The sequence below is a fragment of the Diprion similis genome, chromosome 6 (genome assembly GCF_021155765.1).
Source record: "Diprion similis isolate iyDipSimi1 chromosome 6, iyDipSimi1.1, whole genome shotgun sequence".
NCBI lineage: Eukaryota > Metazoa > Arthropoda > Insecta > Hymenoptera > Diprionidae > Diprion > Diprion similis.
In genome coordinates, this window is record NC_060110.1 from 14,001,954 (window position 1) to 14,014,524 (window position 12,571).

General features: G+C 41.2%; 1 protein-coding gene across 4 annotated transcripts in view; it reads right to left on the reverse strand.

The window, feature by feature from the left end:
* Positions 1-697: 697 nt before the first annotated feature.
* Positions 698-12,571, reverse strand: part of LOC124407009 (hormone receptor 4) — a 109,398-nt gene continuing 97,524 nt past the window's right edge. For 3 of the 4 annotated variants that reach the window (XM_046882779.1, XM_046882778.1, XM_046882776.1), the window contains exons 3-11: positions 7,452-8,207; positions 6,020-6,545; positions 5,172-5,382; positions 4,483-4,836; positions 2,410-2,544; positions 2,070-2,333; positions 1,667-1,859; positions 1,125-1,252; positions 698-914 (exon numbers count right to left, since the gene is read on the reverse strand). In XM_046882779.1, coding sequence (XP_046738735.1) covers positions 834-914; positions 1,125-1,252; positions 1,667-1,859; positions 2,070-2,333; positions 2,410-2,544; positions 4,483-4,836; positions 5,172-5,382; positions 6,020-6,545; positions 7,452-8,207 — 2,648 coding nt within the window. In that variant the 3' untranslated portion in view covers positions 698-833. The remainder of the gene's footprint in view (positions 915-1,124; positions 1,253-1,666; positions 1,860-2,069; positions 2,334-2,409; positions 2,545-4,482; positions 4,837-5,171; positions 5,383-6,019; positions 6,546-7,451; positions 8,208-12,571) is intronic. The other variant, XM_046882777.1, reaches the window with a different exon arrangement.

Consider the following 12,571-nt stretch of genomic DNA (forward strand, 5'->3'; position numbering starts at 1 on the left):
TCCATAATTTTTTTTTTTTTTAACAAGATTAAACAATGCATATGGTAGAAAATGTGCCAATAATAATTGGCATAATATTGGGCACTTTTTTACGAGTATCACGTATAAGTACCAAAGTATACCAAGAAATAGTTTACATTGCCAAATACTATTCTGATACAGCTTGATACCTATATCAGAGCCCGCATAAAATGCCTTTCCATGTAACAAGTCAAGTGAACCTAACATAAAAACTATCAACGATTTAACGGTGTATCGCAAAATGGTAACGAAAAATACTTGTTGGCCGCAAAGCAGTAGGGTTTAAGTGAAGAGTTTTTAGTATTAGAGATAGGGTGGATATTATTATTCTGAAAGACGAGACGTAAAGGAAGCAAAACAATGGCTTCGTTGCACTAATGGCAGTATAACACAGTAGATGCTAGATACAAAAGAATGTTTTATGTATATAATTACGATGATTGTATCGATATTATGAGTTGATAAAGTTAGAAAAGAGTCGAGTTGATCCATAGAAATGTAGTATATCACGTCAGATGTGGAGATTGAGGTTGAGATGTGGGTGTGACGTGACCAATGGTGAGCATTCGAGAGTCTTATTAATCGGATTATGCAATGTGAACACACATGACGTAGTTGCGCAGCTGCGTACAGAAATATAGTCTTCTAGTTTTGGTAAAAAAGTTCAGTTCCTTTGTTTGTTTTTTGTTTTTTAGTTTTAGTTTTGTACAACGCAACGAACACACACATTTATATTATATAGTTATTATATATACACAAACAAAGCTTTCATTTCGTAAGTCTATTTGTTTGTTTAGGTATTCATTTATTTACTATCTTTGAATTGCTGAGTTCAATAGGAAAGGAACGTAGAACATTTTGCTCTCGAGTAGTAGAGCTGCCGCTGATTGTACCTGTAATTATCAAATCATAACTTAGAAGTCGGAACGTGAATCAGGACTATCACAGCCTGCAGAAGGTGTTGAATCCTTCATGGGCTAAAAACTTTTCATTTCATTGGTACAATAAAAAACAAAAACAAAATCAATTTCTCTATTCCAATATCTAATACTGAATTCTCATAAATACACATTGACGAGTAGAGCAGGAAATTCGAAACTTACTTCGGGCAATCTGACGAGAAGATCATGGAAGCGACCTGGCTGCTGAGGTGCACTGTGTTCCACAAAACTGCGTAAGCAGCTCATATACCGCTCTTGGATCTGTTCCAATTCCAATGTACCATCTCGTGCTAAAAGTATGATTAAGCCAACAATTACTCGAAGAACATCATCAATTTACAATGAGTATAGGTAATGAGATGGCCGTTCATGATGTTGATACGATGACAAAAATCACGCATCTCGCTTGAAAGCATAAATTTTGGCACAACTGTAAGAGCACAAAATGTGAAACAAGTAAAGTATATATATATATATATATATATATGCTGCATGATGCACATAATGGTTATAGGTATAATGGCAAAGAAAAGAAGGCTTACATTTCGCGTCTCCATTTGCAGCAATTTAATAAAAGAGTGAAAGTTTAGAAATGGTTAACATCAAAAGCAATACTTGTAAAGTCTGATAATTATATACAAGAGCTGCGTTTTTTGGGTCGAAAACTTTTCAACAAATTCGTTATTTTGAATTCTCGAGCTTACCTTGAGATAACATGGTGATGACTTTTAGACACACATATTCCTCCATTCTTAATTTCACCTGTCGAAACATGAGCGTCACGTACGTAATTTTTTCTACCATCAGTCCCACGTCTTGTCGCAATTGGTCCATGGTTATTGGCCTTCCCATCATACTTGTGAGACACGTTTGCAGAGTACATAAGTTATTCGAAACCTGTCATAAATATACAGAAAATATTATACTTGCATTTCAATTAATTACCTTCAGACATTACGGTAGTTATGACAAATAGTTTGCTCTAATTGTAAGAGTAAAATAAAAATTGTATAAAGTTTCATTTTACGTGACAATACAGAGTTGGATGCAGCGATATTTTGGAGTAATTTCGGTTTACAATGAAAAGATTATAGTGATGAAGATTACCTCTTCCGTAAAATCTGCACTCGTGCCGTCGCTACCGACGCCAGTCCATTTCTGTTGCCCGTGAATCGCTTGATAAGCAGAGGTGGTGAGCACCAGCAATTCATGCCACTTGTGGGTGAGCAGCCTCGTATGCACTTCAACAGGCAGCTCAAGGTAAAAGGGTAACCTCTTGGTCCACTGCACCAATTTATACACTATACTGTCTCCTATCTGACACAACTTTTCACTTAAGTCTGACTTATGATCCAGTAGTTCATCCAAGTTCTGAAACAGACGTGAGACTTTAGCACATATTTGTAACAATGACGAAGATATTGTTGAAAATTACTGAGGAACTTACCCTTAACGTGGCAATGTCTTGGAACTCGTCACAGTCTATAAGGGTTTGAATCATTGCGAGCGTTGCGTCCAAAGGGAATGCCCTATCCCTTGAACTGCTCACTGCATTGTCTAACCTTTGTCGTAAATGTACAACCTGAAAAATCATATAAATTTACAGTTACGAATCGCGTATAATTATTGCGATTATAATTACAATGGTTCTTCGATTTGCGCAATAGATCTCGTGATGTCCCGTCACGTTGAACCATGTCCCCTATCCTCATTACGTTTTTAGTTTTTTCTTTCGCAATTTTTACATATGCCTAGATTATTATGGTGATCACCGCTTTATCCGCGTAAAATTATGAAAGTATGGCTCTTGATTAGAAACAATTGTTTTTAACGACATGTTCGTTTATAGATATCGATATTGGGTAGAATTACGTATTAGAAAGTTTACGAAGTGGGAACTTTTCATCCGCAACTGAATAACAAAATAGCGCTAACGTTTCTTGTTTAACAATTGCCTTATATGCGACACAAGGATAAGTTCAACTGCAACCAACTGTTTGATCAGTCCATTATAAGCGTTCCGATGACAAACGGATAATTGAGGTTTATGTAAGAAGGCTTTGATAGGGAAAGCTGAGTGCCGTGTCGATTCGAGAAGGTGAGTACTGAAATTGTAAGTGCGGATCGGCCGTGAGAGGCCAATAAGTCATAACTTGGCGGAGAAGGATGAGGTCAGTGTCCCCGCATGAACACTTTCACAAAGTTACGAAAGCATCGGACAACTGCCTGACTTTGGCACCAGCTGCCGTTGCGTTTCTATTGTCCAACAACGTATTTTATCTGAAAGAATTGCGCTGAAACCGTGACGCCTAGACCGTCAAATGCAATACGGTCAACGCTGATGCGCAAATTTGAAACTAAAAATTTCAACTATTCACATTTTTGATCGTCCGACAGCGAAATATTGTTAGTTATAAATTGACATGTCGTGTTGCAATGCAGTCGGAGCCTAAAAATGCTGGGTATGATAATTATTCAACGAGTTATACGTTAATATTCGCATTCATTTTCCTAGGAGAATTGGAAAACGGCTCGGTCAGAGATCTCTCGTAAGTTATATCGATTTCACTTTTGGCAATGGCCTTTGTGCTCGAATCAACGATGTGATGGTCAAACGTAGTGAGCACTTTTTTTTAACGACTGCAACTCGTACAGTCATAGAAAGTTTGAAGTTTGATTAGAGCATGGTGAAAGAATTCGTGAAAGGATTCCGCGAGTAGACCGAATTAATCACACGAAATAGAAGCGTCTATGATCACTGCATTTTCCGAAATAACAAGTGCCTCAAAAACTTGAATTCACCAGAACCAACCGCTTGAATTTCAGACTGAAAGGTGGTTCGTACGATCGGATAGTGAAATACGTAAAAATAATCGAAATTTCCTCAGCTCGAGAGCGTAGATTCATTTCTGGCGTGTTTATAATCGAACATATGCTAAAAACGTGGAAAAGTTTGTTATACTTGGCATTCCATTTACATGCCTACATGTATAAATAAGATATATATGTACTTGACACCTCGAGTTAGCGCGCAGATAAATATGCATTTTTGTCAAACATACGTGGATACTTCGACACTGCGAACGTGAGTGCGTACATGCATGGTGAATATCGATAGGAGTATGTATACGCGCAGCATGGATGTATCAGAGTTGGGATCGCGTACAAGCTTCTATCGCTTTCGTAACGTAAGAAACCTTGAGGTTTACGCAACGGAACGTAAGAAAGTGAAATTGCGCCGAGAGTTCATTCATTCCAAGCGAGTGAAACGAGGATACGGACAGTGTTGAAGCAGTCTATCTATAATACTCGATATTTATAACTTCGCGAACGTGTATAAAGAATATGCTGGCAATCACACTGAATTTATCCCAATAAAAAGCGACAATAACGTGGGTGACGGAGATAAAATACGATTGTAGAAGAATATAAAGCAGAGAACTCTCCAAAAATTCAAGACTTGTGAAACCCTGCAATAATCGTTCGAGGGAGAATATACGGTTGGTCTCTATGATCTTACCTCGGAAGGATTGGTGAGAGCAGTCTTAAGAATGGTACCATTGACGAGGTGACCGGCGTGCCCCTGATGACCTTGAACACTCTGATGCCCAGAGGCAGGCTGCTGAGAGCTATTCTGTGATTCTGGACCGGATGAGCCTTTGTGATGCTGCATAAGGGCCCCGGCCAACTGCGCGTGTTGCTGATTATGCTGCGCCGCTGCCGCGGCAGCCTGTATGTGTTTCTCCAGCATCGTCGGCGCCATTGTACCCTTGGTCGCATTCAAAGACCCGGAACCATTCATCCCGCCCGTACCGCCAAGACCAACGCCGACGTTCATCCCCTTGTTCGTCTTCTTGTGTTTCTTGTACTTCACCTGTATATCGATATTACAAATTACCCACATCGTTCGAATTTATTAATCGAAGCAGGTACACGACCACAGTGGAGTTCAAAAATCATCATCGTCGGTGTGATTTGTCGAAATACAATGATCGGCACACTTTGACAGTGATAATTCACTCAACTCGTCCAATGACCGCTAGCAAAATTATTACAAGCTGTTATTTCAACATTGGATATACTGACGACACTTCCAGTTCACTTGACTAAACCACACTTGAAATATTTCTAACATTTATTTTTTCAATCTTCCATGTATAGACGGAAATCGAATGTTGGAACGAATGACGAATGGATGGATGAATTTACCTTGTAGAGGTTGTAGACAGCTCCGGAGTTACGACCGCCCGGCATTCTGTCCTCGCGAACCGCTTGGAGTACCATACCCTGTTCGATGCACTTTTTGAACCGACAGTATTGACACCGATTCCGTTGGGCTTTCGTGATTTCACAAATGCCTTCGGCGACGCAGGTGTATACTCTCCGATTCTGAACGGTCCTCTTGAAGAAACCCTTGCATCTGTAAACACGCAACTTGTTCATAACTTCTTTCCTCGTTACGATATTATCGGTAAACGCAATGCTCTCCTTTTAATGATTCTCAATACCCGTTACCAACGATATTAATATCAGTTAACGATAACGAACGAGTTGATACAAGTTACCGAGCTCAAGTTCATGTAAACGTTAAACAGTGAGAATATGAAATACATTTTCAGAGCCGTCGTTGCCCCGGTTTATCCTACGGTGATTACCGCCATAAGTAGAACAAACTAATCATTATGACAGTAGCCTAATCATCGTTCCATTAAAAAGTAGATCAGCGTCGTTAATAGCAAGCATGAAGCTAATGCCCCTGCCGAAGAGTTGTTAATTTATAGTAAATATTCGAAGACTCTGAAAGGTAGGCTATACTTCACCACGATTAAAATATCATTTGTTATTGACAAATTTGAAAATTAACAAGGTAAGAAACGAGCTGAAATCGGTCAACTTCGTGTTTATAAGGTCAGAAAGAAACGATCAGCATACCACAACAGGCATTCGATAATCCTTAATTACCAGCCTATCATCGTGACGTCAAAAGCGTGAAACGACGAGTCGCATGAACCGAATCACAGAATTTAACAGAGACAAAGAACAAAACGTTGACTCACCCCTCGCACGTAATGATGCCGTAATGAAGTCCCGTCGCTTTGTCCTCGCAGATCATGCAGATCATCGGCTGTTCCTCCTCCTCGTGTTCCTGAGGCTGAAGAGACGGCGCCGATGGGGTTTGCGAGGGTGCCTCCGTCGTGACCATGTTACCATTTCTCGACCAAGGCTGGCTGGAACTCGCGGTAAGGTTGAGTGCTTGAATCTGCTGCGCCGCGGGGAGTTGAGAGAGATCGCCGGCCCAGAGCCGTTCCATGTTCAGCGGGGGTCCGAAGGCTTGCGACGTGCCCGGAGGTTTCCCCCTCGGTTCCGACCTGAGGTTCAGAAGGACGTGAGCCGCCGACTCCTCTGACGTGGAGCTCGAGGCCGTCGTCGCTGTCCAGGAGGCGGTAGGAGTTGGCGTAGGTTCCAACGGTGGCACGGACCAAATCATCGTCCTAACGCCGCCGACCTCGCCCATGATCACCGTTGGGGCCGGTCGCGGCGTCGCTGGGGCGACTCTTTGAGCAGGTGGTTTCATTCCTTCGTCTAAACAGGAGGAAAGGAATTTTTTCTCTTTAAACGACCACTTGTGCGTCTTGTTTCGGTAGAGAAGATGCGCCGGTCTTGGTCTCGCCTAAGTACAATTTGTGGCAACATTCGTTACGTCCGACCGAAGAATATGACGGCAAATGGTACGGAGGTGCTTTGACCAACGTATAGACACTGATGTTCAAACAATACATAGGTATTGAAAACTTCTGCTGAAAACTTGACCGGATTCGTGTTTTAGTCATGACTTGCATAATTAAAAAGATTTCATTTGAATCGAAAAGAATTGAATCGGAAAACTATTATTTTTCGTGTTCAACGAAACTTTGTTTCAATTAACTCGATACTCTTGAAACCATCGGATTAGGTTATTCCACAAGATTGGATGAGTTCAGCAAGTCGAGAAAATTGATTCTATGGAAATGTTTGCTCGTGGTTTAGAAACAACGTGTAATATCTACCTCGAGATGTGAATAAACGAATCTTTGCAAATTATATGATCTTGAATAAATAATGATACGATTAAGATGCACTTCATCTTGTCCCATGTCTTCTTGATACAATCACTGATTTCAGTTAAACAAATCCCCCCACTCCTCGGACCCATTATACCTTATTATTGTTAGTTGAGACAGACATAGTTACTAATTTTTCAAAGCATCCCGTTGTTGAGAAAATAAATTATTCAGGCCAAGTTATTTCACCGATTCCTCACCACGATGTGAGTAGAATTTTGTATACAGTAATATATTTATTGATTATCGTAAAAGCCGACGATGCTCGGAAGACAAACTATTTCAGGATACCTAAAAACTTTGAATTGTCTGGCAAAATCTCTGTACATCCGATCCAAATTATCCAGCGAAAAACATGTTTCCTCTTAAAAATCATTCTTCTACTTACTCGACGCACCGGTTGCGCTGGATAAGTTTTGTCCGAAGTTCACAGCACTGCTGATCACTCCGTTTAGCAGTCTTGTGTCGTAGCCCTGAACGCCACGGTTCTGGGTCCAAAATTGATGGTGGGCTAGTATATGGGGAGGGACCGTTGGCGCCCGTTGCCGGGGTCCAGGCTGCTGATTGGCACACAAACTCGAACCAGAACCGGAACTAGCACCAGAACCACAGCCACCGGTGGGTCCACCACCACCAGGATTGCCGGTACCAGGGCTCGGACTCTCGACCCGATTGACACTCGGCGAAGGGGTGCGGTGACTAGGGTGGCTCGATCCATCCCCGCGGCCTCCGCCGTCGAAGACCGAGTTGTCCGACTCTTCTTTGGGCTGCACCAGATAGTGGTTATTCGTACCCCGATCGGGGGTTTCGCCGCGGTGAATTTCCCGCGGGGTTGGGCTTGTGAACACGTTGGTGTGACTTTGGAGCGGCGATACGGGTGACGCTCTAGCTGCCGGAGTGCAAAACCGCTCCTCAGCACCCCTGGAGCTCGCCGCCTCGGGGAAGACGGAGTCGGGCGAGGCGCGGTCCGTCGTCACCTCCCTCGTGTCCGTACCCCTCAGGTCTCGTAGATCCCGAGTATCCCGGGGAGTCCCGGGACTCGGGCTGCTACGAATGCATTCCGTCTTCACTTTAACCACTGGACAGCCCGGCGAGCCTGGCATATTGTCTGGCGACGAAGTCGACGTGTCAGCTGCGCTTTCCCCTGGAACAGGAGAAACGATCTTAGATGGTGATTATTTTCTCGTTGCCGTGCAGCGTGCGCGATCAACGATTATGAGAAATTTTTACGATCGCCGAGAACAAATTTTAACTATGAAGCTCACGCCGTAAAGTTTCTAGATTTTTAAAGGAGTCCCGTGTTCCGAGTGATGTTTTTCCTTACAAGTCGCGTTTGATGATTAAACACTTTTCCAAACAATACTGTCTTCTCTTGTACTCGAAACACGAGAAATGCGACATTATACTACAGATCTACTAGGCCAACTAGGCATTCTCACATCGGATTAAACTTTGTGTGTTTCAGACACATAACCAAGTATTATAAACTATAAATACGCCTGAAACCCTCCAGCAATTCCCATCGGCATAATAACAGTTTCCAATTATCGCGATCATCGGCAGATTGACAATTAACAAGGCGAAGTCGCTCTGTGTTAAGGATGGCAGCGCTGTGTCTGTGGCGTAGGTCATGGGAGGAATGCGGTTAACAAGGTCGATTGTTCACTGTCCCTGAGCCCTGAGGCCAACTGTAATATTAGCTTATGACAATACAGTGATCGTGTCATGAATAAGCTTTATCTATCGCCAATGATACGGTCAGCTAATGTGATGTATGTGTCTCATACAGTATACAGTTCTCCAAGTTGTACGTACGTACGTGTATAAGGCTGAGTTATTAAACTGGTTATCCAACAGTTGCGTTCCTGATCTACGCAACGTGACGTCGCAAGTATATCAACGAAATAATTTGACATCAACAACGATACGCATACTGTTTTACGATACGTTTGCAAAATGATATCTTATCAATCGCTTCCGAGTATATACATTTATGAAATATCGCACTGCACGGACAGATAATTATTATTCTGTGAATCGCAAGCTTCGGATTTTACGATCCTCATCATCCCAACAAACGGCAAAAAATTTAACGCAATTCATAATCATACTTGTAAATCCTGTTTCTTCAAATTTTCGAATTGAGCATGTGTGTTTCTAGTGAGAATTTATTCGTCTCAATCCATGTATTCGTTTCTGTGCACACAAGTGCAACCTTTCGCTGCTTATTCGATTCAATTTTTCATTAAGAATAGGTTATTGCAATTTCAAATCCGATTTAACTCTATCTATCCGAATTCTTTTTAAAAAAGACGAATCACCTGAATCAATCCAAATCAAGGAAAACACAATTTTGTTTCTCGCCGAACGAATACTCTTCAGAAATTCTTCTTAACACGAAATTTCGGATTTCTTTATATTATGTGCAATTCGAATAAATTTCTCGAGTGAGTTATACAAGAGTTTATATCACAGTGAATTTTTCAAATGGAATAGAACGTAAAAACAAAAGGATAGTGACCGTTGCACTTGTCTGTAAAACCAGACAATAAAACCATCTACTCAACAAAATAAATCATGATATTATTGTTTTCAGCGTATAAATTTGTGAATAATTGTTATAAATGAACCATTTGAAAAATTTATACACGTACTCGTGTGTACTTAATTTGAAAAAATATTGAAATCGAGCCGTTTTTTAAGCTGTAATTATAGGAATATTTTCACATTGAGACATATAAGCAAAACTTCTTTCCATTCGTCTCTACACTCGGATCACTGTTTTTCAATTCTTACTTATACGAATTACCGGATAAAGAAACTGGATTGGATGAAATTCAAAAATCTCAATCTGATTAAAATATTTTCCGTTCGTTGGGATTTCAGCATAAATTCTAACGGTGTAGGAGTAAAAGCCGAAAAGAAATTGCGAAATATTTGAAAATCATAACTCAAAGCCGAGTTTACAGGCCATTTTTTCTCGCCAGCCATTGTTGGCTCGATACACGATCATTATTCGTTTATCTAGTTATCATCCATTCCTCTCGTCGCGGTTTCGGTACAGTTAGAGTTCACGATCAGCCAGAGAATCGGATTCGACGGTCCGTGCTTCCTGCGACTCTTTGTTCGGCCAGATGCGTGGACATTTACGATTTTTATTACAGAGTTGACGATAGTTTTTCACGAGGATCCCGTGAATCATCCATTCTTCATTGTCACATAACGTTAATTTGACCCCCACATACTATACATGCAGCTTTCGTAATGCCGTTTCTGCACCCGGGCAACGACATCAGAAGAAGTCGCACAACGCGGTCTTAAAGTTCCGCATGATGGCCTGCACGCAGGAAATTGCGTCGTATCTAAGCCACTGCATATGTGCAAGCCCAGATCCATGACGACAAATTTTCACCTGTTGCTTCAGCGTGTTTTTATCCGCGCGTTATTCCTAGCCTTTCATGCTGTTTTATCGCGATAAAAAACAATACCTTATCAGAAAAACACCTTTCGATGAGCAAACTATAGCATGATACAGCGGGGCCTGAGAAATTGTGGAAGGAAACTATCTTTCTGTTATTTTGCAAAAATCATGCACAGTAATTTATTTTACGACAGGTGCACGGTAAACGAGTAGAAACTTTTGTGTAACCGTGAATAGAGTAATTAGGCAAGGGAAAATTCGTTGTGTCGCTTTGTCGCGTGAAAGTTGCGAACAAAAGTACTATCATACGGTTTTTAACCGAATAACAACCGGCGGGTTCTACAACCTTTGATAGAATAAATGAAAATGCGGGAAACCAGAGCAGGTTCAACCGATCACAATAATATCAAACCGCGAATAAAAAAAAAAAATTACGCCAGTGATGAGAACACTTGTGACATAAATCTAGTTAGCGAAGGTGAAGAATAAATCTTACTTCAAAAATGTATAAAAAAGTAATTTCATATCATTGTAAGATAGAACTAAAATCAACCAGCAAACCGGTAATTTTTGTCTTCAATTTTCACAGCAAAATTGCGTGAAAAATATAAGTTTGCGATCGAAACTCAACGAGCTTGCTTAGCTGTTATACACATACACATTGCGATACGATATATGCAAGATAGAAGTAGACACAAAGCGTTACATGACACCAGGGTGCATTCGATGCGGTCGTATCTGCAAGGTAATTAATAGCATTCCGCGATTATTCGCGAGTCGCGTCGATGACGGAACGGACGAGTGTAAGCGGACTTGATGGTCCGCAGGTGTCTGACCAACGCGAGGCTAAACCCCTGAATTATCAGTAGTAAAGACCGTTTGCGACGCGTGCGGCATGAGTGGTAAAAGCCGGGAAGTCAGCCGCACTGCCTTGCATCCGTAGTGACGGAGGTAGAATCGATAGGAAAGAATTCGAAAATTTCTGACAGTTTAACCAGAGCCTAGTATATATACGATATACTATGCGATGGTATTTGTCGATCAAATTTGCACTTCAGATATTGATTGAAATTTTTGTTTTTGCATGGTCAATCCGTCTAATTGCGGTCTTTCTCAGAATGACCTGTAGACACATTGACAAGGGTATTGTAGAGATTTATTGGTGTCGGATTAATATAATGAGACTTCGAGTTAACCTCGATGTTTGTTGAAATCTGTAAGGTGCCCTACGAAGCAAAGGTATTCACGTTCTTTGCGAATTTACACGCCATGAATCATCAAATTTAGTTGACCAAAAAATGCACTCGGTTTTTCATTGTGTTGAATTGAACAAAGTGTCAAAGTTTCACCCGAATGAATATCGAGGCTAGATTTATTATAGCACTTAATAGGTGAAAAGTTTGACTGTTATTAAGTCGGGATTAATTATTCGCGTGGTGTCAGAACGTCCGAATCATTGCAGTGTGACGAGATCAACCCGAGACGTATTATGTATCCTTCACATCGCCGATTTCGCGGACGCGTGTATAAGAATGCCAAAAACACGAGTGAATTTTCACGGATCCTTGGTCCTCGGTGGATACGACATTTTAAACAATATTTATTTTATGCTCTCAGTGCTTACGAGCAATATGACCAAACATTTCTGAGAGACCATGAGACCATGTTAACAGCGTATTCTAGTTCCACCAGAGTGCAATTATCCGAACTCAAAGTTATTCAATTATACGAAACGCGACTAAAGTTTGCACTTGACAGTTCTGTAGTAGAGATTTCGCTCAAATCCAAAAATACGAAGAACTACTGAGATATTCAGATAATCGATGGCATCCGAGATGTTCGGAGTCCGGCATTCAACAGCATATATTGCTGCTTTTCCCGGAGTCACGATTTGATAGAACGTAATAGCCGCAGATAAGGTTTACGCATGAAAACCATAACTGTAGATGCATCCAGGAAGTGCCGAATTAACGCGATGCAACCACACGCTTCGTTGACCCAAAGAGTAGTTTATTCGAGTGGATTAATTCAGGGAATGGAAGATGGGAAGCAGAAGCTGGTAGTTTGACAGACTTGAGAGAATAAAC